Genomic DNA, 24876 nt, shown 5'->3' on the forward strand with positions numbered 1-24876 from the left:
GGGAAATAGGTAAAGAGAGAGAACGAAAGAAGAAGGAAAAGAGGAAGGAAGGAAGAGAACATGGAAAGAGAAAGAAAAGGAGGGAAAGAAAAGGAAATGGGAAGGAAAGGAGGGAAAGAAAGAGGGCAGAGATGGGGGAGGCTCTCCCACCCACCCCACTCCCCCAATCATGCCTCCGCCACCCCCCACGGATCCCTCACTTACCCCAGGAGGTGGTGGGAAGCGTATTCTAGCCTCCCCCGGGCCACAGCGCTCCAGTGCTGGCCCGGGTAGGTAGCAACGGGCATCCTCTGGCCTCCCCTGGTGGCCATAGCTGGATGAGACCTACTCAGATTTGCAGTATCCCAGGAGGAGATATAAAAAGTAGGGTTAGCAAATTTCTTTTTTGGTGACAGACCAGAGCTGTAGTCTGGAATAGGAACTGTAGATGGAACCTAAGACCAAGAGCTGCAGTTCACAGAACAGGCCAGTAGAGAGGGATGGTTGCACAGACAGAAGTGAGTGAGAGAGAAAGAAAATGCAGGTAGTTCCACCCCACAGGCAATTGCAACTTTTTTGCCTTGAAGTAATCCCTTGTCTAATGTGACCTCTCCCAAGTGTCAGCACTTGGATAAGCTACACTTTAGAGCCTTATCTTATGAGGGGCATATTAAAAATACTAAATTAAGATTTTGATTAATAGTTCAGGGCCTCAGTTTGTCTTAATCCAGCCCTGCTTGGTCCTGGACTAATGGACAAATTTCCTTGATCCTGTCACTGGGATATATTGCTAAGAATGGTCAGTTATCGGTTAATGTTTTCATGATCTTCCACCATCCTTCCTTCTTTTTATAAAAAAATGGCAGGGATAAACTTCCTGCGTGTGAAAGCAACACTGGAACATGCATTGTCAATTTTGTTGTGTGGCTGGTGAGCGTACTCACCATGCCTGCAATAAGGTACTTGTTCAATCCAGATTTGGATATGTGCTCGGGAAGCTCAGCTCTCTCACCTCCCTAAGGGACTCCCAGGAACAGGATTTGAGGGGCATTTCAGGCTGCTGTGGTGGGGGGAGCCAAGAAAGCTGTGCTCTACAAGAAGATATTCTTCTGCCCACAGAAGAACTCTTGGGGGTCTTGGCCATTGTTTCCTAGTGGTACCAGCACGGGCCAGTAGAAACAATATCAGATGTTGACTGACTTTGATAGGATTCATTTACAGATTCTTAAAACATGATTCTTCAAACACGAGGCTTCACTTTGATGTAGTAGCATTACGTACGCTATCTGCTTTTTTTCATCACAGTTTAAATTAGATAATAGCTGTTCAGAATGGCCTACTTTTATAAATGCTTTAAATAATATACTAAATAAATCCTTGGCATGTGTCAGCTGCAAATTGTCAGTGAGTCTGGCAAAGAGTCATAAAAAGGAAATGCAATCTCAGTATTAGGAGACTTTTTCTTTTAAACTTGCTGGTCCGCATTACAGCACTCAGATAAGCGTAATCTTCTTCTGCCATCTTGTGGCCAAGAGACAATTACTGGAGCAAAAAGCAAGGAAGCTGTCGTAAAGTCAGATTGTGAGGCTGTTCCTTCCGGTTGAATTCTGTGGTATCAGTTATGTTAATGGCTGATATCAACTAGTCAGATACCTTATACTTTTCCTGTACCATTAATGGTGAGCACTTTGGCTGAAATTAATATGCTGTGTTCTCCTCCCTGCCTTTTCTTACAAAGTAACTTGCTACATCTCAAGAGTCCAAGTTACAATAGTTTCATTCATCACTGTCTTCAGGGTACTTTGTTCTCAATGGGCAACTGGGGGAAACTGAATTTATGGAAAGGGGGAACCAGTTTTCTACTGGTTCAACATTCTGCCAGTGGTACAAATTAATTGGGGTCAAGCATGAAGTGAAAAAAGAACATAGGAGAAGCCTATTACATCTTTCAAATAAATATATATATATATTCAGCAGCAGTTTTGTGTATGAGAGCTGCTGTTGTGCAATAGCTAAAACCAGTCTTTAAACCCCACTGCCCAGTGCATATCATCTTCCTTATATATAATTCTGTTTTGGTCATGGACTCCCCTAAACGTTCCACATGCTCCCAAATGAATTGGATCCCTGATCTGTCACTCGCAGGTTCTCCCTAGCCAGTGGCTGAGTTGCATGAGTCCCACCCACAGAACTGGCACGCAACAAAAATCTCCCCAGAAGACACATTCTCCTCAGGAGAGAACACAGACAGTCCCACAGAGCCCCCACCCCACCCTTCCTAGCTCGCCCACCAAGGGAGAGCGCTCCTACTATGACGTAGGTGCTCACTAAGAAGGGATTTTTAGAAAAAATTTTAGCTGCCTGGGATGCCTGGGAGGTGGGATACTTACAGCCGCTGGGGAGGTTTGCTCAGCAGGATTGCCTTAGCCCTGCTGCTAGCCCAGCCTCCCTGATGCCTTTAAATACAACCCCCCCCCCAACACCAGACAGGCTGGTGTCTGTCAGATGTAGGAGCAGGACCAGGGTACTTTAATCTATCAGGGACGCTGCCCCGGCAGGATCACCTTAGCGGTGCTGCTGGCCCAGCTTAGTCACACTCACACCCACAATGGAAATATACTCCAAATTTGTAGAAAACTGGTTTCCTTTATCACATTATTTAACTTCTCACAATGTGGGTTCTAGAAAACTGGTTCATATGAACTTGCTTAATATCTGGTTGCTCAGATGGTGTTTTGAATATGTAGTTATGTCCCAGTTCTAAAATGTAACATAAATGAGAAGGATTTTTGTTTAAAAAAAAAGGGTGGGTATGCCCTCCCCCCACATTCAATGCCCAGGCCAAACCCCCACACCAAGAAACCCAAAATAAGGGGACTGCATTCCTACCATGACATCAACCCCCCCCCTCCAAAGAGATCCAGAGAAACATGACCCCTGCTTCTTAAATGGACAGTTCTATGTAGCCTGCTCTAGAGTGAGCTCATCAAGCAGCCTGGTGATCCTAACACCTGAGGGCAGAACCACCAATGTGGTCTAGAGACAGGTCCTTCAGTGGGGGAGGGGAGTACATATGTCTCACTTCATTTCTTACACTACAATCTTCTCCATTAGAATTCCTACAACAAATGTCATATTTCAGATTTCACATCATCAGTGTTATAACTGGATTTAAGGAACTTAAATACCATAGCAAAGCACGGGTATCATGCTAGTGGGATATAAAAACAGTGCTCTGCCACCACGGCATATGAGCTGTCCTTACAAAGTTTAATTCATACCAAACGTTTGCTGAAGTCCATGGTAATGTAGGTATATCTGGTGAACTGACTGAATATGAATGAACTTAAGGTATTTTGTCCATTATTTTTAAATATCTTTAAATATGGCTGTCTGAAAGGTTTTATTTTGATAAACAGAGCAACGGAATCGGGACAGAGAACAGAAAGTCCTGGGCCCAGTTTCTGTGGTGGCTCCCCCTTTTCCTTCTTTCCCTGCAGCCTACAATCAGAAAAGCAAAGAGACAAAGGACCGCCACTTGCTAAAAGTAAGTGTTCTCTTTTTTTGCCTAAAGCTGTTTCCGATCTGGATAGTCTCAAGGTTGCAGCTCCTGACCCAAAGACAACATCTCTTCCTTTATTAGCTAAGTGGCAGGGACCAGCGGAATGTCTGGATGGGCTAAACCTTCATCATGAGGCTGTTCAAGGCATGAATTCTAGTTACTACTGAATTATAATGCCTTAGGGTTTATTTTGGTCTCTTTTTCATTATGTTTTTTAATCCATCCATGTGTGTTTTGTTTGCTTCATCGTTATGTTTCTCATTTAAAAAAAATGAACTATGGAACATAGAAAGATTTTGTATTGGGGAAAGGGTACACCAGGAAAATAAGGCCCTCCTGCGATATTACTTTAACTCAGACAACCATAGCCAAACTCAGGAAGTCTCATTGATCCATTATATCTTGGGCTGTGTTCAGCTGTTGCCTGAAGATAGAGGATGTTGCTGCAGTTAGGAATAGACCCATGTTTAGGGCTATACTCAGCTATGTTCTGAAGAGAGCGTAGTTAATTTGTAATGTAAATGAGCCAAGAAGTCCTAAAGTTTGCACATTGTCTCTCCATCCCTCCATATACAGTGCAGAGATGGAAGGCTTCCTGATTTGGAGACAAATTTGCTTTGGGCATGATGACAAAACAAAATTTTCTTATCTACAAATATTCTAAACTGGGATTAATCTGTGATTTCAAATTCTGGTTTGTAGACAAGACAGCTGTTCGTGAATCAGCTAGTAGTAGTGGTTTGGGACTACCATACCTGATAGGTCTGCTATTATTTTCTAATAAAAGAGGTAATGCCTCCCTATGATCTATATTTTGGAGCAAAGAAAGAAGTAAAAGATTTCTAGGCTCACAAAATTATTACATTCAAAGGTTGCATGATACAGGGTGTCTACACTACCTGCATCACAGCTGCATTTTCTATCAGAGTATGGTATCTTAAGATACCTCCCTTGCAGTACTCTAGATGGTAGGGCATTAACGCATGCCAACATAAAGACACACCTATAGCAATTAACAGTCAAATATGAGCAGTAATTGGGGAGCTCTCCAGGTGGAAGAATACCAACAAATTGAGTAGAATAAACACATTGTGTTCTACAGATTGTACTGTTATAAAAAGGTAAAGGTTCCCTTGCTCGAAAGCCAGTCGAATCCGACTCTAGGGTTGCGTTGCTCAACTCCGTTTCAAAGCCGAACAGCCAGCGCTGTCCGAAGACATTTCTGTGGTCATGTGGCTGGCATGACTAAACACCAAGGCGCACGGAACGCTGTTACCTTCCCACTGAAGTGGTACCTATTTATCTACTTGCAATTTCTTGCTTTCGAACTGCTAGGTTGGCAGGAGCTGGAACTAGAGATGGGAGCTCACTCCGTCATGCGGCAACTCGGGTCTTGAACTGCTGAACTACCGACCTTCCACAGCCTGCAGTTCAGCGTCTTAACCACTTGAGCCACCGCACTGTTATAATTGTACTTAAATAGATGTTTCTTAATAATTCTTATGGATTTCTGTATGGTAACTGAATAAAGGGAATACAAGGAAAGACTGAGGAACTGTAGTCATTGCTCGACAAGTTTATCCCAGTGGGAAACATAGAGAGTCATCTCTGACTAAGCCGAGGTATCCCTCTTGGATGTTGGAGTGTATAATTTTCAACTTTAAAGGGAAAAGCCTTCAACTAAGCCCAAGCGTCAATAGATGGTTGTCCTAATTCAACTCTACACAATTCAGAATTCCGCAGATAGAACATAGGAGTTTAAGAAGAATTGAATCAAAGGACTCCCCTATTTTATCAATCCAGCTATCAGCCCCATATAAACTTTGCACACCCACCTTGGTGTTTAACAGTTTGATGGCAGCTGGGATATACTGAGCCCCAGATGAATAAAGAAAAGACAGATGATATTTAATGCTGCTGTAGCTAATGTTTTAACATCAGCAGCTTGCTCATTATAGGCCTTTAAAGGTCAACACCAGCACTTTGAATTGTGCCCACAAACAAATGGGAAGCCAGTCTAGATGGGCCAAGAAAGAAGTGATATGTTCCCTATGACCCACTTCAGTCAACATCCTGGCTACAGTGTTCTGTACCAATTGAAGCTTTTGAACACTTTTCAAGGGCAGCCCAATGTAGAGTACATGGCAGGAACTTAATCCAGATGTGATCGGGATATGCACCACAGTGTCCAGATATTTTCTGTCCAGGGAAGGCCACAGCTGGCTAACCAGTCAAAGCTGGTTTAACGCATTCTTGGGCACAGCTGCCACCTGCTTATCCATCAGTAAGCCTGAATCTAAGAGCACCTCCAGACTACAGCCGTGTTCCTTCAAGTTAAGTGCAACCCCATCCAGAACTGGTGACACTTTAAATCATGGGTCAGACCTTCCACAGTCCAGTAGGTCTTCCATCTTGTTGGGATTAAGCTTCACAAATAAGCTTCAATGTATTTATTTATTTATTTATTATTTGTATTTATAGCCCGCCCATTTGCAAGCGGGCTCAGGGCAGGTAACATCATAAAAACAGTACAATAAATATGATTAAAATTAAACAAGTTAGAAAATTTAAACAATAATAAACATTAAAACTCAATCATACTTCTGACAGTCACTGGTTATACGGTTCTTTAGCATATTATTTGGGTTACTAGATGGATAGGTGGATAGGTGACAACCACCTCAGGGAGGACATATAGAGACGTCCACTGCCTCAGCCAAAGGCCTGGCGGAACAGCTCCGTCTTACAGGCCCTGCGGAACTGAAGAAGATCCCACAGGGCCCTAATCTCGACTGGGAGCATTTTCCACCAGGCAGGGGCCAGGGAAGAAAAAGCCCTGGCCCTGGTCGAGGCAAGACGGACATCCTTTTGGACAGAGACAACCAGAAGATGTTTATCCATAGAGCATAATGCTCTTTGGGGCGTATATAGGAAGAGGCGGTCCTTCAGATATGTGGGTCCCAGGCTGTATAAGGCTTTGAAGGTAGCTCGTATTAGCTCGTATCCACTCCAAAACTGTCTCCACGCTAGGCTTGCCAAGTCCCTCCCAGAGGCCCGTTTCCCGCCGCCAGCAGATCGGGCCCTGGAGGGAACTCCATCCCAACATGCACGTCGCCCGGAAGTGATGCAGGCACGCCGGGCATGCTGGGGGCGGGGCCACAGTCATCCGAGAAAAACTCTATGGTTTTCCCTCGGATGGTCGTGGCCCTGCCCCCAGCATGCCCGGTGTGCCCGTGTCACTTAGCAAGCTCCAGCCACCAGCGGGAGTCCCCCGCTGCGGCTGAATTCACACTTGGCAACCCTACTTCATGCCCTAGTTCGGGGTTTCTGCAGCCTTCCTGGGATCACCTGGAAGTGCAAGATAGAGCTGAGTAACATCCACATATTGGTGAAAACCCAACCTAGATCTCTGGATTACCTCATCCAGTGATTTCATGCAGATGGTAAAGAGCAAACGGGACAAGGTGGAACCTTGTGGAACCCCATGGGTCAAAGGCCAAGGGGCTGAACAGCAGTCCTCCCAGCACTGCCTTCTGAAACCTACACTCCAGGTAGGACCAGAACTACTGCAGAACATTGCCTCCCAATTCCAGTCCAGATAGGTGGTCCAAAAGGATATAATGATCAATGGTATTGAAAGCCACTGAGAGGTCACAGAGAATCAGCAGAGGTGCACTCCAGTCCATCTCCCAGTTTAAGTCATCCACCAGGGCAATCAGGGCTGTTTCAGTCCCATAACCAGTCCTGAAATCATATTGGAAGGGATCTAAACAATTTACCTCATCCAGGAAGGCTCACAGTTGTCCGGCCACCATCCATTCAATCACCTTGCTCAAGAATGGAACATTTGAGACTGGTTGAAAATTATTGAGATCTCCTGGGCCAAGGGTAGGCTTCTTTAGAAGTGGGTGCACCACTACCTGTTTCAAGACTGGTGCAACCCCCCCCCCCTTAGGGAAGCATTAACTACTTCTCAAAACCAGTCAGCCAGCCCCTCTCTGGAAGATTTATGTAACCCGGACAGACAAGGATAATTAATTGTTCTAATGTTTTATGTGCAGCACCTTGGGGGACCCTGGTCAAGTGGGAAGCCAGCATTAAAATGTTTTAAATTTTAAAAATCCCGAAATGTAACACTGGCTCTTGCTGCCTCTGGCTTCTGATTGCCTGTGGGTTTGTTTCTTCATATAGGATACCAGCCGGGAGCCAGCAGTTCTCACACCCCACTGGGTTCCAAACCGTTCTTCCTTCTCCTGCCCTCTTTTGCAGTTCGTTGAAGCAAGTGTGCATGTGCAAAGTGGGCATGTTAAGGGTCTCTGAGGTTATATCTTACCCAGGTTTACTTTTGGTGCAAATAGCTAAAAGGGTCATTTTATTGCACTGTGAACCACTTCTGCACAGTCCCAGCATATGCCTTAACAGTGTATTTGTACACAAGCTAACAAGCTCAGTCAAAGTATATGTAGAGCTATGTGAACCAAGGACTGAAAATGTGGTCTCTCATTGTTTGAATTCCATATACTTTGAATGAGGTGCCAATATACTTTGTGCAATATAACCTAGTTAATATAAGGTAAAATAACTACCATTTTTAAAAAAATCCAATTTACAAAAAACACCTTTACTAATCCCATTTCAAGTGTTTAAAGTGCTTTATGTACATTATTGTAGTAATAATCACAATAGTCTTTCAAGGGTGGTAGTATTATTGTCATATTGCCAAGGGCCATGACAAATATGAAAGAATGTAACTTGGGCACAGTCGCAACAAAGATGAACTTATGAAGCTGCCTTTGTCTGAGTCAGACCAATGATCCATTAAGGTTAACATTGTCTACTCTGACTGGTGGCAGGTCTCCAGGTCTCAGGTGGAGGTCTTTCACATCACTGAAATATAATCCTTTTAATTGGTGATGCTGGAGATTGAATCTGGGACTTCCTGCATGCAAATCATGACACACACACACCCCCATTCTAGATACGATGATATTTTAACCTATGACTTCCTGTGTCACAGCTGTTACTTGTGCCTCACAATTCAAAGCATATTTCCTTGAAGTAAATCCCACTGAATCAAGTGATAATCAACATTATATCGTCGTTAGAATGTTGAACTACATCCAGGGAGATCTAGATTCAAATTCCCACTTTGCCATGAAGGATAACTGTAGGCTATTCTGTCTGTCTGTCTGTCTGTCTGTCTGTCTGTCTGTCTCTCTCTCTCAAAATGCATCCTATTTTACAAGGGTGTTGTGAGGACAAAATGGTGACAGGAAAGCATGCATGTCGCCCTGAGGTGCTGGAGAAAAACCAAAGAAATAAGAACATAAGAGAAGCCAACGTTGGATCAGGCCAATGGCCCATCCAGTCCAATACTCCGTCACACAGTGGCCAAAAATACCAGGTGCCATCAGGAGGCCCAGCAGTGGGGCTAGGACACTAGAAGCCCTCCCACTGTTGACCCCCCCTTTCAGGTACCAAGAATACAGTGCATCACTTGCCCCAGCCTGAGAGTTCCTATCTATAAGAGATGGGACTTGCTCCCTGGTTAAATATGCATATGCATAAGATGGCAGTCCTCATCATCAGGCCACGTCTTTACCCCTTTTAATTTAAGAACAAGTGATTCTCCACATCTTCATTCAGGTGTTCTCGTTTGGCCCTTTAAATTATGGTCAAGATTTGATGAGATGCCTTTTCCAACAGGAGGCTGTCGTCTAGATGACAAACTAGTTGAAACACAGTTCTCATTCACTGCCACCACTGGATTTTGTTTGTGCTGTTCACACTAAAAACGAATGTTTCGAGGCACTTCATTGTATCTAGCTGTTTTCCTGCCTGTCTTTTATCAGCGTTAAGAATAAGAATTCCAGTGATAAATCACACAGATGTTTTCTTAAAAGCTTTATTTTGCTAAAGGCATGTAACATTCTTTAAATAATGCATATAACATGGATAGCCTTAACATGTTTTTCCCCAAAAGCTCTAAAATATTAATTTCTTTATAAAATGTCATGATAGGATTCTTGGATTTAACTGTTTCATGGGAAGGCATGAGTTATCCCATCTTATGGACATGGGGCCTATTGCTCCTTCTTGTCATAACATGTAGCATCATCAATTTAAACTGGCTGAGAAAGTTTGATAGACCTTAACTGCTGATTGTGCATGCATTAAGGGTAATTCACTTGCAGAAATCTGTTTGCTGTGTTGGACAAACAAAATAATAAACAAAATAAAATGGTGAATACACAATGGTGCATGGAGGGCTCACAATAATTGCTTTACATAGTTAATTCCAAATTTTCTACACAAATCTTATAATGAATTACATCAGCCCAACAGTGGAGGAGAGGACGAGGTCCAAGAATTTCAGCACACTTCTGTAGTTTCCAGTACTCGTAGGAGTAGTTCAAAAATTCCATGGTGCTTTTGTTCAGAATTTTCAGAAAACAGAGAGAACTTGGGTACAGATTTGGGTGGGCAGTGGAAGAAATTGTACATACGTTGTTGGCTTTCAAAGGACTTGTCTGGCAAAACCCCACATATTTGATTGCCTTTGTGCCCATTAACCTTTTTTCACGTAACCAACCACTGTGTGTGACTATATTAAACAGACAGAAAACTGGGAAACAAATCCTGATTGATAACATAGGCAGTCATTATGAGTACTGTTTTATAGAATGCCTGTTCACCCCACCCACCACAATGATGAATCCGCTTGAATGTGATACTATGCAGTCCTGATATACTTTGGCGAAAACCATAGGTACATTTTCAGTATGTGTTTAATTTATTCATATTTTTTTCACATTTCATGTTTATAGTTTTACAGCACCCGCTCGCCCTCCCCCACTGAGTGTTGCCACATGACCCCATGGAGTAGAAAGGTATTGGAAAAAACACTAAACTAACAGCCTCTCATTCATTCTCTCCCTTTCAGTCCTTAATCCTTTCTCTTGCTTGCTTGCTTTTTGGCTGACTGACTTTGTTGTCTTTATGTTGTGCTTCTATCAGCAACGAGCACCAACTTTTCTTTTTTCCCACTTGGTTTAATAGGTTTAGTAGCTCACAAGAGGGGTTTTCTTTGCTGATTATTTTTAAAGGGCTAGCTCAAATTTGTCTCTGAGAGATTTTATATAATGGAGGGAAAAATGAGAAAGAGAGAGGGAGAGAGAGAGATTTTGGAAAACCACAAGAAAACATCCAAATTATCCCAAAGCCAGAGCAGGGATGTGTTCTATGGACTGTTATCATTGCTATTGTTTGCTAAAGAGCGGCATTGGCAGACAGTCAGAGATTGTGGTCAGGTCACTTCACTTTCTTTGTCCGGCAAGCCATTGTTATGCAGGGAAGGATTCAGCAACAAAATGCAGGCTATGTGGGGCTTTCCCCCCTTTTTTTTGCATGCACCAACTTTTTTTTTTCAGGGGTTACCTAGGAAACAAAGTCTTTTGTGCTACTAGTTTATATGAGCTATTCATGTCTGCTGGGGAACAGCACAAAAGCTGAAGAGATAAAGAAAGCTGCTATGTTTTTCTAACCCAGGGATGGAAAAAAATCTTTTGGAGGGACAGCCGTCCCTTTTCATTTTTTTATGGGCGATTTTGTGCATGATTCCAAGAAGGTAAGCAAATGGCTTGGTGTAACTAACTTCAACAAGTAGATGTAAAATGTGGCCTTCAGAATGTAAGTAGGAAGTTCTGAACAGTTGTGAGTCTGTCCTGGGTCCCCAGAAAGAAGGTCTCGTAATATAGCTGTGGGGAAACAGAAACCTAGGGTTTGTTGATGGTGATTACCTGTTAGAAAATTGTCAAATATCAAATCCCGTGGCAGAAAAAAAATCAAATTAAATTTTGTCTTTTAACCACATTTAAGAGAATTAAAGCATTTGAGAAGATATAAAAACTAAGGACAGAGCATCCAAGAGTTAGCCAAGGAGGAATTGGAAACACATATTTAAACAGTCAGCGCAGTAAGCAGCGATCGATTAGATGACAACCGAGGATTTTAAAGAGTATCTATGTCCAGTTGTTCAAGTAAATGCACTTTCTAAAAGTGCATAGATTTCAACAAACTAGTACAAAAATAACAAAGCATGACATTTTTCTCTGTAAAAATGACTCATTCCTTTGATGTAGCTGATTTCTCAGTGCTTGTATATTTTTTGCATATCTTTTGTGCCTTGTGTGGAATAGTTTGGGTAGGATATTTTGAAGTTCTTTGCATGATTTTTAAGTGTTATTTCAAAGTCCAAGGTGGTTCATCCATTGCTTTTCAATCTTTTTTAAAAATATCCAGTTGGTACTATATATATCTCTGTCTGACCTTAAACATGCATTCCATTTCTGTTCATGTTTGCTGAGAAGTCCCACTTTTCAGTGAGGTTTACTTCCAAGAAAACATGAGTAGGATCTGGCTCAGGCTATAATCCTAACCATGCCTACTTGGGAGCAAATTTTACTAAACTCAGGCATGTTTCTGCCTAATAATGGTTAAAATCATGCTTAGGGTTCCCAGGTCCCCTTGTTGCTCTAGCAGGTGGATTTGGGGGGCATTCCAGGGAAGGGCGGGGACATTGCACAACATCCCCAATGTGACGTCATCGCACTGGGGATGTTGCACAGGGATGCTTTGGTATTTGGATGAAACTCTATGGATTTTTTGCCCTCAAACCATAGAGTTTGCCCAAATACCAGAGCATCCCTGCACAACATCCCCCATGTGATGACATCACTTCTGGGTGACATGGGGTCATGGATGGGGTCTTCCCCCAGCAGCCAACTGGTCTGTGGTGGGGAGAAGCCCCTGAAACTGGGGGATCCCCCACCCAGACTTGGGGGCTGGCAAGCCTAATTGTGCTGGAGTTCAACTAAAAGCAATGTTACTTGCTTCCAAGTGGTGCTATTTAGGAAAAGTCTATATTTTAAAATCCTTGTCAAATATACATTAATAGAGTAGAAACCCTGCACAGAACTGCTTTGCTGGTTGATATTCGTGTACATGTAGAACAACAAGGACTGCATTCAAACTCACAAGCAGTTGCTAAAATGGTATGCATAAATGGATTGTGGCCATTATTTTTGCTGTAACAGAGAGCATGTTTGAAACAACCAAGCACTGACTGGAGATTGTTCTCTTCTACTGAAAACCCATTTAAATCTCCAGTTACTAAACTGTTTCCAATATATAACAAGGCTTTTACTTCCTATCTGTCAACCGTCTGCTGAAACATTGCTGGTCTTCTCTTGTCTCTTTGAACTCTTCTTCCAAATCTCATTTTCTGATATTATTTAAACGCACTTTGTGTCACAAAGGAAGAGGTACTGATTTTGATTGCATTAATTTACAGTCACACCCTCCGGAGGAAGAAGATACAGATGTCATGTTAGGGCAGAGGCCGAAAAATCCAATACATAATATTCCTTCTACACTGGATAAGCAAACCAATTGGAGCAAAGCACTACCTCTCCCAACTCCAGAGGAGAAAATGAAACAAGATGCCCAAGTGATCTCCTCTTGCATTATCCCCATCAATGTCACTGGTACAGATCTATTGTACTTCTTTTTATGTTGACAAAAGGTGGTTCAAGTAATTTGTTTTTATTACGGTGAGCATGTCTCTTATCACAGGGCTTTATGATGAACAAATGTAGGATATTGAGGCAATGTCAGTCATGTCAGTGTTGTTAAATCTGGAATAAGTTGGCAGGGCTGTCCTTGTCTTATATAATGTATTGCCACTAGCATTTTATGGGAAATGATGTCTGGTTTTCTTACATATAGGAGCAGAGATTTCCATTTTGACAAACATTAAAAGGTCTCTTTGAATTTAACAGAAATTAAATCATTCCCAAATTTAAAGAGGTTACTTGTCACTTGTATGATTGTCGTGTGTGTCTGACCAAATAAGAATAGCAAGCAAAGGATACTGTAATTCTTCTAGACAACAAACATTAATGCAAGTCCAGATGTAATAGCCAGCAGGGGGAACCCTGAGTTGCCCTGGCCCTTCCATCCCTCATGCACAGCCACAATAATTAGCTGCTTCTGGATTTATAACAATGACTTGCCATGAGAGCCAATCCTCACAACCAAGATTCCAAAGCCATCTTTAGGAATTACAATTTTGCAGGGCAAGGGCTAAGTTTAGTTTCCTGGTTCGATTCAGCTGTAATAACTATAGCTGGCTGGAAACAAAAAATAATCACATAGAAACAGAGGAGGGAAAAGAAGTTGGAATCATGATTTCAAGGTCTTCAAGGTTTCCCACCTCCCCAGGGTTGTTTACATTGCAGCAAACATTGGCTGCTACGTGAAGTCATAGTAATGGCATTCTTAACTGATTGATAACTTTTAAGCATATTGCTTACTGGGTTTATTTCACCACAAGTGGGGACCCATGAGACTAATGGGGAAGGGAATCTCATCATTTTATTATCTCTGCCCAGCCCTGCCAGCCCTCCCACACACACACTTTCTTTCACTCTTCCTGCTTCCTGCCACGTCTTCCTCCTCCTGGGTTGACCTGGTTGGTAGCACTTCCCTTGCCCTCCCCACCACCTCTGACTTCCTCCCTGTTGCTTCCAAGCCAGTAAAAATGTGTGGTGGCCTCATTTTCTTGGTTTTTCAAGCTGCACTGGGGCCAGATACAGAATTAGATATATGATTGCATAATATCGCTGTCTGTCCAGACAAGAATTTACTCAGAAGAGACCTGAACTGTTTTCTTTTTCTCATTCTCTTGTTGGTTGTTTATTTTGTTTCATGAGGATTTTTCTGGCTTTAGGAAAAAAAATTGAATGGAGGAGCCACCTATATCTTCCTCTTTCATCAAAACTACCACAACAATCCTAAGCAGAGTTACGCCTTTCCAAGCCTATTGAAGTCAATGGTCTTAGAAGTCTGTAATTCTATTTAGGATTACACTGTTAATCTACTTTAAAAGATGAAGTCCAAATTGAACATCCTCATTTACAAATAGGATAGACCAATTTCATAATAAGACCAATTTTATTCCTTTCAATTCTTGTTTAAAAGGTAACATTCTTTGTTTCAATAGGGAGGAAAGGGCAATCACTATTTGAACAGTGGGTTACAGTATTTTTTAAAAATTAAAGAAGCAAACTTATAAAATACAACTTCAGTTAGCTGCCACAATTTATCATAGAGTTGGACTGAAATCAGTCCATCAGAGCACACCTAACTCTTAGTTGGCTTTTGGTTAATAAACGGCTGGGACCCAAACAGCTGCAAGGGACTCTTCTTAGCTGAGCTGAATGTTTTCCTTTGAAGAACAGCTGATCCTTAGCTGAGATCATAGATTGAACTTTATTTTGAAACCCCTTCTGGGTTTCAAAGCAGGGCCTTGTGAGCCATTGTGAAATAACAAGCCTGTAGGCTCCTTGGGTTCACAGGTCTTTGGATCCTTGTGTGTTTAGCATTAGCATACAAGTTTTCTTTAGATACTCAAATAAGTTTTCCCAAGAATAAATGAAGGTTCACATTGGCACAGTTTAATAACTTCTAAATCTAGTTCCACTGCACTGCAAGAGGTCTGCAATGCTTTAAAACTATGTTTCCAACATATTAAAAATGCAATATTAAAAAAAATTAATGGAAGTAGCCTGCACATCTACACATAGTTAAAGAAGAACCACAGTCTGTTTATCCTGGTGTTAGTGGCTGAGGTTGATTCAAAAATTATTGTCTGGGTTCTCTTGTAGTAGATTTCAAGAAGAACTTTTACAAGAAAGTTACTTTTTGGTGTTTTACATTTGTATGTAATGTACTATGTATGTGTATGTCCATGTATAATTATGACCAATATAATTATACAATATTGAAAATACAGATTTTTGGTTTGAGATGGAGGGCCTTGATCCCCCCCCCATTTTTATTGTCTTTTTTCATGGATTTCCTAGGGAGTGCCTCAGTATGTAGATCGTCTGAACATCTGCTTGTAAAAACATCTTGCCAAGTTTATAACCCTTTGTTTTAAAGAAATCTACCTGTCAAAATATTAAAATAGCCTTTTTAAAAAGAGGGTTATCATTCAGTTTCTAAATACATTTAGCCAATTAACTTGCTTCTGATTGCCAATAACTGTTCCAGTTTCATATGTAAAAATGTCAGGTTATTTAGATGGTCTCTGCTTTTAAAAAAGTTCACTTGATCCCGCTCTAGTCAAGCTTTTTTACATGGGACTTTTGCATCCCCTTTTACATTAGATGCATACATTACATTCAGTTGGTAAAAAGTTAGCATTGTGATGTGTTTTCACATCTAGATATGCATCTGTGACATCTGTGTTCATGGATATCCTGAATCAGTGAAATTCACTAAGCTCTTAGTTATTAGTCCCATGCATATGTAGAAACAAGACTTTTGTATTGTCACCAATGATACTAGGAAAGTGATCCATGAACAGATAAAATTCCATCTCCCAACAGTGACAGAGGGAAGTCAATATGTATAAAGGGCTATGGATCACAGCAATAAATCTTGTTAAAATCAATAGGGTTTACTTCCAAAAAAAGTTTTGTGTTCAGGAATCATGCCACACAAACATGACAATATTTGGAAGTGCATCCAAGTGCATCCCCTTCCCCCCTTTTTTGCTATTCTCCATCAGTTCCTAGAATTAGGGAAGCATTTCCTGTTGGAGACTTGAGATGCTATCATATTTGCATGAGAAAAGGTACAGAGAAAATACTGTATTAAGAAGTCATCTTACTTTTAGAACGAATTTTGCACTTCTCAGGTATCCCTTGTTATGAAGGACATTTTCCATTTAAAAACATCCCACCCTTTACTCCATATGCGGACACTTAAGGGTGTTTGGACACATAAAGGAAATTTCACAAAGCCAAAAGGAAGGCATGACCACTTACAATATGCAAGGAACACTTAACATGTCTGGTTAATTTATTGTAATGGTTTTAGTATTTCTTTAAAGATTAGGACTGGGTCTGCTCAGTGTATTACTATCTTAGCTAATGTTTACACTGATGGCGTCATGAAATATCAGTGTGAATGCTGAGATAAGACTCAACACTGGCAATGTCCTCGGTGGACTAATATTCAGAAAACTTTATTGGATCGTCCATTATATGTCTGCTTCAATAGGATAGGTTGGCTATCTAAAATGCACTCAGTTATTCTTGAATCTAAGCCTCCCTACAGTTCCACTGTAATGGAAATATTATGTTGTGTTTTGCATAAGTTAGAATTGGACAATTTCTGATCATCATCTTGGATGCTTATGTTTGTTGCCTGCATATCCATAATAAATGGATAAAATAAAGGTTCCTTCCTTTATTCCTGAGAATGCCTAACTTTATTTTTTTTTCTTTCATCCTCCCCTCCCTTTGTAATTTTTGGCAATGCAGGGTGCTTGGAGAGATCAGGGGTTAGCAACAAAGCTGTCGTACACGGTATACTTTTCATCAGTTGTACAAAGTCTGCCTCACATTGAATTGCAGGCATACTCCAAAGTGCTCACATGACCTCCACTGTCTTCCAATCATGACAATTTGTTTACTATTTCTAAAAGCTAATGAGACCTATTTATGGGTTGCAGGAGTTGGTTTTGACAGAGAGGCTAGTATACGCTGCTCTCTTGTTCACTCACAATCTGTACTACAGCGGAGACGGAAATTGAGAAGGAGGAAAACCATCTCTGGCATCCCCAGAAGAGTCCAACAAGAAATAGGTGTAGTATAAATAAAACTCTTGACTAGATAGCATTTAAATGACCTGAATTGCAGTGGTAGCCAGCCTTCCAATCAGCTTTCCAAGGAACATTTCAACTTTTAAGATTGTGGAGTTTTGAGTATAGTGCATTTGAGGTTGTTTTGTTTTGTCTTTTTTTTTAAAAATATTGCTAGACAAACTATATTACTTATTACTGCCTTCAGATTTTACATTCTGTAGGCCTTACTGAGTAATATAGATATTCATGTCCAAACCTTCTTGTTTAAATGTAATGAGTTACTTGATTTTTGTTGTATTCTTTTCTTTCCCCCCCCCCATTCCCATAGTTCTGTACATAAAAAGTAACTAGTTTCAGTGAAAGTTTTTTCTTGTAGCCAAGGAGGAATGATCAGGTAAAGAACTGACAGATGTTATCCTGTAAAATTATAACGAATTGTCACTGTTTAGTTTGTGCAGAAGATTGGGTGTATAGTTATACCTGATAGTTTTCAAAATTTATACTTTCTTGTAAACTTTACCAAATATCTTTCTCACCTTTCAGGTTTGTTTTCCCCGCTAAGATAATAAGCATGAAATCATGCAGGTTCACTTAGTCCAAGTCTGTGAACAGTTTCTTACATAAGGTTATTGCACCACCAAAACTGCTCTTGTATTTTTATAGTGGTCACTATGTCTGTTTTGCAGGGATAGCCAATGAAACAATGATCCATGCTAGTATAAAACTAGTAGTAGCTGCTCAAAATTCAGATGAAAGGAGGATTTGTTTATTTCTGTATAAATCCTGGACCTTTTCCGAGGAAAGGGTGCTTGGGAGTGTATGCAGACTGCAGAAAAGGGGAATACTGGGTGGAGAAAGAGTGAAGAACCCTCACCCTACTTCTTGTCTTGCTCATCTCTCCAGTCCCATTTTAAAAGAGTTATCAGGATAATGGGGCACACATCTGCATGTAACGCCTCGTTTGGCCCTTGGTGATTGCTTTTTGCTTCAAGATAATTACATCTAATAAAATACTCATACATCACCCTCATATAAAGTTTTAGACCAATGAGAGGATTATAACTTGTCAGCCAGTTAAAACAATGTCTTACATAGTTTTATATGTATCCTAGATTCTGACGAATCACCAGTAGCAAGAGAACGGAATGTGATTGTGCATGCAAATCCAGACTTTTCTAATAACATCAACAGAAGGTCAGGCACTAGGGATTCTGAGTGCCAGACAGAAGAAATCCTCATTGCCGCTCCATCTAGAAGAAGAATCCGAGCACAGAGGGGCCAGAGTGTAGTAGCTTCCCTGTCTCATTCAGCTGGCAATATATTGGTGCTGACAGACAACGGCGACACTATGTTTACAACATCAGTAAGCAACAAAGTCCGATCAAGGAGTCTTCCTCGTGAAGGTGCTAGAGCCAATGAAGCGGAACACAACACTGGTGCCAAAATGTCAGCATATGATGCAGAACACTTTTTAGCAAACCAAGAAAGAATATCTACAAACAGCAAAGATGGCATCAATAATCAGTGTTCAAAAGAACACCATCCTGTAGGTTTAACTTGTTCTCAGTATCTTCATAGTCCAGATCGTAACTCAAATGAGAGAGGGAGATCAAGGTTATCAAGGATGGCAGATTCTGGAAGCTGCGATATTTCATCAAATTCTGACACATTTGGAAGCCCCATTCACTCTATTTCTACAGCTGGAGTCCTTCTCAGTAGTCACATGGATCAGAAAGATGATCACCAATCATCCAGTGGTAACTGGAGTGGAAGCAGCTCAACTTGTCCTTCCCAAACTTCAGAAACTATCCCTCCTGCTGCCTCTCCACCACTCACTGGTTCTTCACACTGTGATTCAGAGTTATCTCTGAACATTGCCCCTAATGCCAATGAAGATTCGAGTGTTTTCATAGCAGAGCACTACAGTGATCAAATAGATAAGATCAGAGGTCACCGGACAAGCTCCTTCACTTCCACTGTGGCAGACTTGCTTGACGACCCTAATAACAGCAACACGAGTGACAGTGAATGGAATTATTTGCATCATCATCATGATGCATCTTGCCGGCCAGATTTCAGTCCTGAACGCCCCAAGGCAGACAGTCTGGGATGCCCAAGTTTTACGAGCATGGCCACTTACGATAGTTTTATAGAAAAGACCCCATCCGACAAAGCAGACACAAGCTCACATTTTTCGGTTGACACTGAAGGCTACTATACCTCCATGCACTTTGACTGTGGTCTCAAGGGAAGTAAAAGTTATATTTGTAACTATGCAGCTGTGGGCTCTGAGAGTGGCCAGAATGCAAGTGTTGCTTCCAATTTCACTAACTGTGCCTGGCAGGATTATGTAAACCATAGGAGGCAAGGCAAACAAAGCATCTCTCTTAAGAAACCAAAGGCAAAGCCAGCCCCACCAAAACGCAGTTCGTCTTTAAGGAAATCTGACAGCAGCACGGATCTTCCTGAGAAGAAAGAACCAAAGATAAGCAGTGGGCAGCAATATATGCCTCATACGTCCAGGGAAATGAAGCTGCCCCTTGAGTTTTCAAACACACCTTCAAGAGTGGAAACCACTAATCTGCCAAGCCACCAGGAACACTCCTGGGATAATCAGGATGAGAGTGGATTAAAGGATCCTCAGTTTGACACCATGGACATTCCATCATTTAAAGAAGAAGGTGCTGAACAATCTCACTATGCAGATCTCTGGCTTCTAAATGACTTGAAATCTAATGATCCTTATAGGTCTTTATCCAATTCTAGCACTGCTACGGGTACTACAGTCATAGAATGCATAAAGTCGCCAGAAAGTTCTGAATCACAAACGTCACAGTCTGGATCAAGAGCAACTACTCCCTCCCTCCCTTCTGTTGAGAATGAGTTTAAGCTGGCTTCCCCAGAAAAGTTGGCTGGTTTAGCTTCTCCCTCGAGTGGTTATTCCAGTCAGTCTGAAACACCAACATCTTCGTTTCCTACAGCTTTCTTTTCTGGACCCTTGTCTCCAGGGGGCAGTAAACGGAAGCCAAAAGTACCAGAAAGGAAGTCCTCCTTGCAACAGCCTGTTTCTAAAGATGGCAACATATCTCTTAACAAAGATCTAGAACTTCCAGTTATACCTCCTACTCATCTTGACCTAAGTGCTCTTCATACTGTATTGAATAAACCATATACTCACAGACACCAACTCCATGCTTTCAGTAGCAGTAAACAGAACATAGTAGAAGAAGCACTCAGCTCTAACTCTCCACAAACCCTTGCTATTACACCTTCAGTTCTAAAGTCAGTACATCTTCGATCAGTTAATAAGTCTGAAGAAGTGAAACAAAAAGATAATACAAACCTTCTACACATTCAAGGAAACCCTTCAATGGTGACAGCTATTTCTTCAGGTAAAATGAAATCACATGTAAGCAAGAAACAAATATCTCGCCAATACTCCATGGAAGATGCCATAGTTTCCTATATTGATGCCTCTCCAGTATGGATAAACCCAGAAAAACTGCAACCAGAACACAGTTTGACTTTCAGTGAAAAAAGTATCTGTAAAGAGTCCCTATCCTCAGTTAATATGGGTGCTCCAATAGCTAAATATGTAACAGAGCAAATGCATCCAGTTCACGAGCTTTTACTTGACAGTCCCTTAAGTAAAGCTGGTAGTAGTTCTGCTGAAGGGTTTCCAAAAGATTCAGCAGCCTTTTCAAGCAATTCTGAAGGGCGGATAACCTCCTGTGGCTCCAACCAGGAGAGAAGTCTTGAACCTGTGCAGCTTCAGCAAGAATTGCATGCACACTGTGAACAAAAGTTGGAATCTGAACCTGTGAATGAAGACATATCCCAGTCTGACCCCTCAGATGGGGGAACAGACATGAGTAATCAGTTACGACATCAGTTGGATCTAAGCTATCCCGATGACAAAGTGCCTGAGGATATCAGCTATGAATCAGAGATCCTAACTGTAGATTCACTCAGTGAAAAATGTTCTGAGCAGGAAAATGATATTGCATCAGGTATTCCAACCAAAAGTGCCTCAGATTACAGAGACAGCAGAGCTGCTGAGACACAAGGAACTCCAGATGATGGTGATTGGAAAGGTAAGTTCTTAACCATTCCTGTATTATTTGAGATGGAGCTGGATGCCAAATATGGTAGTAGTTATTTGTTTTATTCTACTGAGCTCCATCAGTAGGTGACTTAAGTGTGCAGAGTTCCATTTGTGAAGTTCTGCTAATATATTTCAGGTACAACCATGGCATGCTTTCAAGAAACGTGTATGCCTGTTAGCATTGATCTACATTTCTTGTGACTTCATTTCAGCAGTTGAAAGAACACTCTTTCCCCCCGTTAGAACCAGAGACATTGTTTTGACAGAACATCCAATATTTAGATTTTGTCTAGTTCCTGTCATTATAGTCGATTCCATTATTAATTGAGTGAAAAGATTAACCGGCTCTATTGTAAAATGCAGGAAATCATTTAACTAAAACTCAGTAGTGCTTTTCTTTTGTTTTGAAGAATCTTCTCTGAGTGATGATTCCATAATTTCACCCTTAAGTGAAGACTCTCAGGCTGAAACAGAAGATGTCTTTGTGTCTCCAAATAGGCCTCGAACGACAGAGGATTTATTTGCAGTCATTCACCGGTGAGCTAATATTAGGGTTACTGGACATGTTCTCGGCTTTCCTGATAGCAGACCTAAAGTAATTGAAATACAAAATCTAGAATAGCAGCTATAAGGCTACTTGTTTTTAAAAACTTGTATTTTCTGGACCAAATTGCTACCAAAAAACCCCTCTTATGGCATGAAAGTTGGCATGTGATATGTCTGGGAAAGTATAAATTGGCTTCACGTGCACCAAATTTACACGTTTCTAGCTGTCATTCATGGTCACTTGGATTCTATTGCTGAGAATGGTGAGATTAGGAGGAAGATGTTAACTGGAGAAAGTAACAGTTGGGGGAGAAAACAGATTGGTGAACTGAGTCTTCAAACTTTTTTGATAGCTGGGACGACTGGAGCACTACCTTTCTGTTCCATGAAGTACACCCTATTGCTAACCAGAAGACACTATTTTTGGTGGAGGATACGCACTGTAACAGTCATTATGGTATAAGCTTAAAGCTGCTTACTTAGCTGTCTGATTCAGTCAGTCATTGAGACCTGGAGAAAAATATCCTGTCCTGGGATAACTATGAAGAGACCATGCAGAACTAGGGCTGCTAACTGCCTTGGAGGGAAAATGTCCTCTCTTTTTAGCAGAGGCTTAATGTGGTGCTATTTACTAAGTGATGTTATTTACCTCTGTGGCAGAATGGGCCCTATTCTGCCCTGCTCTCCAAAGTTTTCCCAACACCTGGAGAGGCTTTTCCCCCCCTCAGGTAGCCCACCACCACTACCTGACCTTTGTAGGAACTGCCCACTGGGAGGGTCAGGACTCCCAGCTTCCTTTCCCAGTTCTGAGGCCTTGCCTCTTTGTCTCCCACTGCCCAGCACCTGGTCACCACAGGGACAGTTTACTGCCTTGTGCACCCTTGGAGGAATAGCCACTTGCCAACTGCCTGCCTTCCCCTGGTGCTCCTTTTAAAATGGCATGTCCGAGGGGGTGGAGGTCTACATGGTACAGAGAACCACTACCAGCATCAAAAGTTATAAAGTATTTATTAAAAAGAAAATGTTCACAAGCCTACTTTTAGCACAGCGCCAGATTGAGCACGGGAATCAAAAGAAATGGGTAAAACACAAATCCTCTGTCCCTCTCTGTATACATGCCCTATCAGATGTTAAAATAGGATAAGCTCCTAAAGTTTATGAAGTTACAGATCTCTACAGAGTTTGGTGTAGTGGTTAAATGTGCGGACTCTAATCTGGGAGAACCAGGTTTGATTCCCCACTCCTCCACTTGCAGCTGCTGGATGACCTTGGGCAAGCCATAGTTCTGACAAGAGCTGTCCTTGAAAGAGCAGTTCTTGAAAGAGCTCTCTCAGCCCCACCTACCTTACAGGCAGTGTTCCCTCTAAGCTGAGTTAGTGTGAGCTAGCTCACAGTTTTTTAGCCTCCGGCTCACACATTTTTGTCTTGGCTCAGGAAGGACGGCTCCAGAGCAAACTGATTTATGCAGTAGCCAAATCGCTCACTCACAACTTTAATGCCAGTAGCTCACAAAGTAGGATTTTTGCTCACAAGACTTCACAGCTGAGAGGGAGCATTGCTTACAGGGTGTCTGTTGTGGGGAGGAAAGGGAAAGGAGTTTGTAAGCCGCTCTGAGACTCCGAGTGAAGGGTGGGGTATAAATCCAATCTCCTCCTTGTGGTGTATTCGAAAAGACTTAGATGAATCGCCGCATTGACTCTCCATGATAAGCTCAAGCCAGAGGAAGGCTCCTTCAAGCCAACTTGCTATTGGTCGCTCCCCAATAGCGACCAATCAGAACACTACCAATTCCCTGAGAGGGAAGGACTTTCATTGGACGTTATCCGCACAACCTCATTGGTTGATTATTGTAAATAGGCGTGGCTACGTTAGCCCGGGAATGTTTAAAAGGAGCCTAGCTCCCAATGTTAAGTTGTTCTGGTTATGACTTCTTTCAAGCGCTTGTTCGTACCTACAATAAAGCTGATCACTTTTGTTGAAATCACTCTCCGGATCTTTGTTAGCGGCGATCTAACACTCCTCCTCCTATTATTATTATTATTATTACCTTGAAGCTTTCTGTAGCTCTCTGTGCCAGCACATGGTCAATGGCCAGCTCCTCCAGACCTCAGCTAAGAATTCTGTCTGCTCTGATGGACCCGGCACGAAAGAGACCTTCCTCCTTGCTCCCCTGAATTTTATCACCTCTCTTTTCCTCACCCACTGACCAGGTCAGGCCAGGTCAGAGAAGTGTTTCCTGGAGATTCATCCTGGAGATTATTCCTGGAGCCTTTCTAGTCTTCCTTGAACGCAATGACCTGGCAACAGTGATAGTAATGTTAAGAAAGCTAGAAGACACTCCAGATTTGTTTCCAGATCAGATTCAGCAGCTTAATAGAGATCATTTTTGGCACTTCCCTGAAGTCTTGTAGATTCTCCTGCTGTACACCTTAATTGCTGTCAAATTTATTTATGATTGTTCTGTATCAGCAATATCAGTAGCTTATTAGAAAAATCTAATCACTGTGCCAGAGGAGGCAGCATGAAACACTAGATGGAACCATGCTGGCATAGTGTTTTCTCAGATTACATAAATTCTCACTTAAGCTAAAGCAAAGAAACTGGCAAAATACATAATACAAATGCTGATCCTTATCCCCCCCCCAAACTTAATGAGAACTAAATATAAAATTAGATGCTTCCACTATTAGACAGTTCTTTCTGCTTCTCCATGTCAATTGAGAAAAAGATGGAGACAAGGCAGTGAGTGACACAGAGTGGAAGGCTGGCTGATAGTTAAAAGGAAGAATCAATTCAAGTATATAGCAGTGGAGAATACAACAGAGTAAACCACTGTAAAATTTGTACTGGGTTTTGCAGTGCGGTGAACCCTCTGCTTCCTGATAAGATGTTAAGAAAGTTATGCCTCTTTACTGTTCACATGACTAGCAGTTCAGTGCTAAACATGTTTATTCAGAAGTAAATCTAATT

General features: G+C 41.6%; 1 protein-coding gene across 1 annotated transcript in view; it reads left to right on the forward strand.

The window, feature by feature from the left end:
* NHS (NHS actin remodeling regulator) overlaps nucleotides 1–24876 on the forward strand; it is a 322736-nt gene that overhangs the window by 295698 nt on the left and 2162 nt on the right. Inside the window, exons 3-8 of the mRNA XM_015417586.1 lie at nucleotides 3399–3526; nucleotides 10369–10431; nucleotides 12894–13086; nucleotides 17124–17255; nucleotides 18368–21349; nucleotides 21771–21897. Coding sequence (XP_015273072.1) covers nucleotides 3399–3526; nucleotides 10369–10431; nucleotides 12894–13086; nucleotides 17124–17255; nucleotides 18368–21349; nucleotides 21771–21897 — 3625 coding nt within the window. The remainder of the gene's footprint in view (nucleotides 1–3398; nucleotides 3527–10368; nucleotides 10432–12893; nucleotides 13087–17123; nucleotides 17256–18367; nucleotides 21350–21770; nucleotides 21898–24876) is intronic.

This window comes from Gekko japonicus, unplaced genomic scaffold (assembly GCF_001447785.1).
Source record: "Gekko japonicus isolate JY-2015 unplaced genomic scaffold, Gekko_japonicus_V1.1 scaffold18, whole genome shotgun sequence".
In the NCBI taxonomy this organism is placed as follows: domain Eukaryota; kingdom Metazoa; phylum Chordata; class Lepidosauria; order Squamata; family Gekkonidae; genus Gekko; species Gekko japonicus.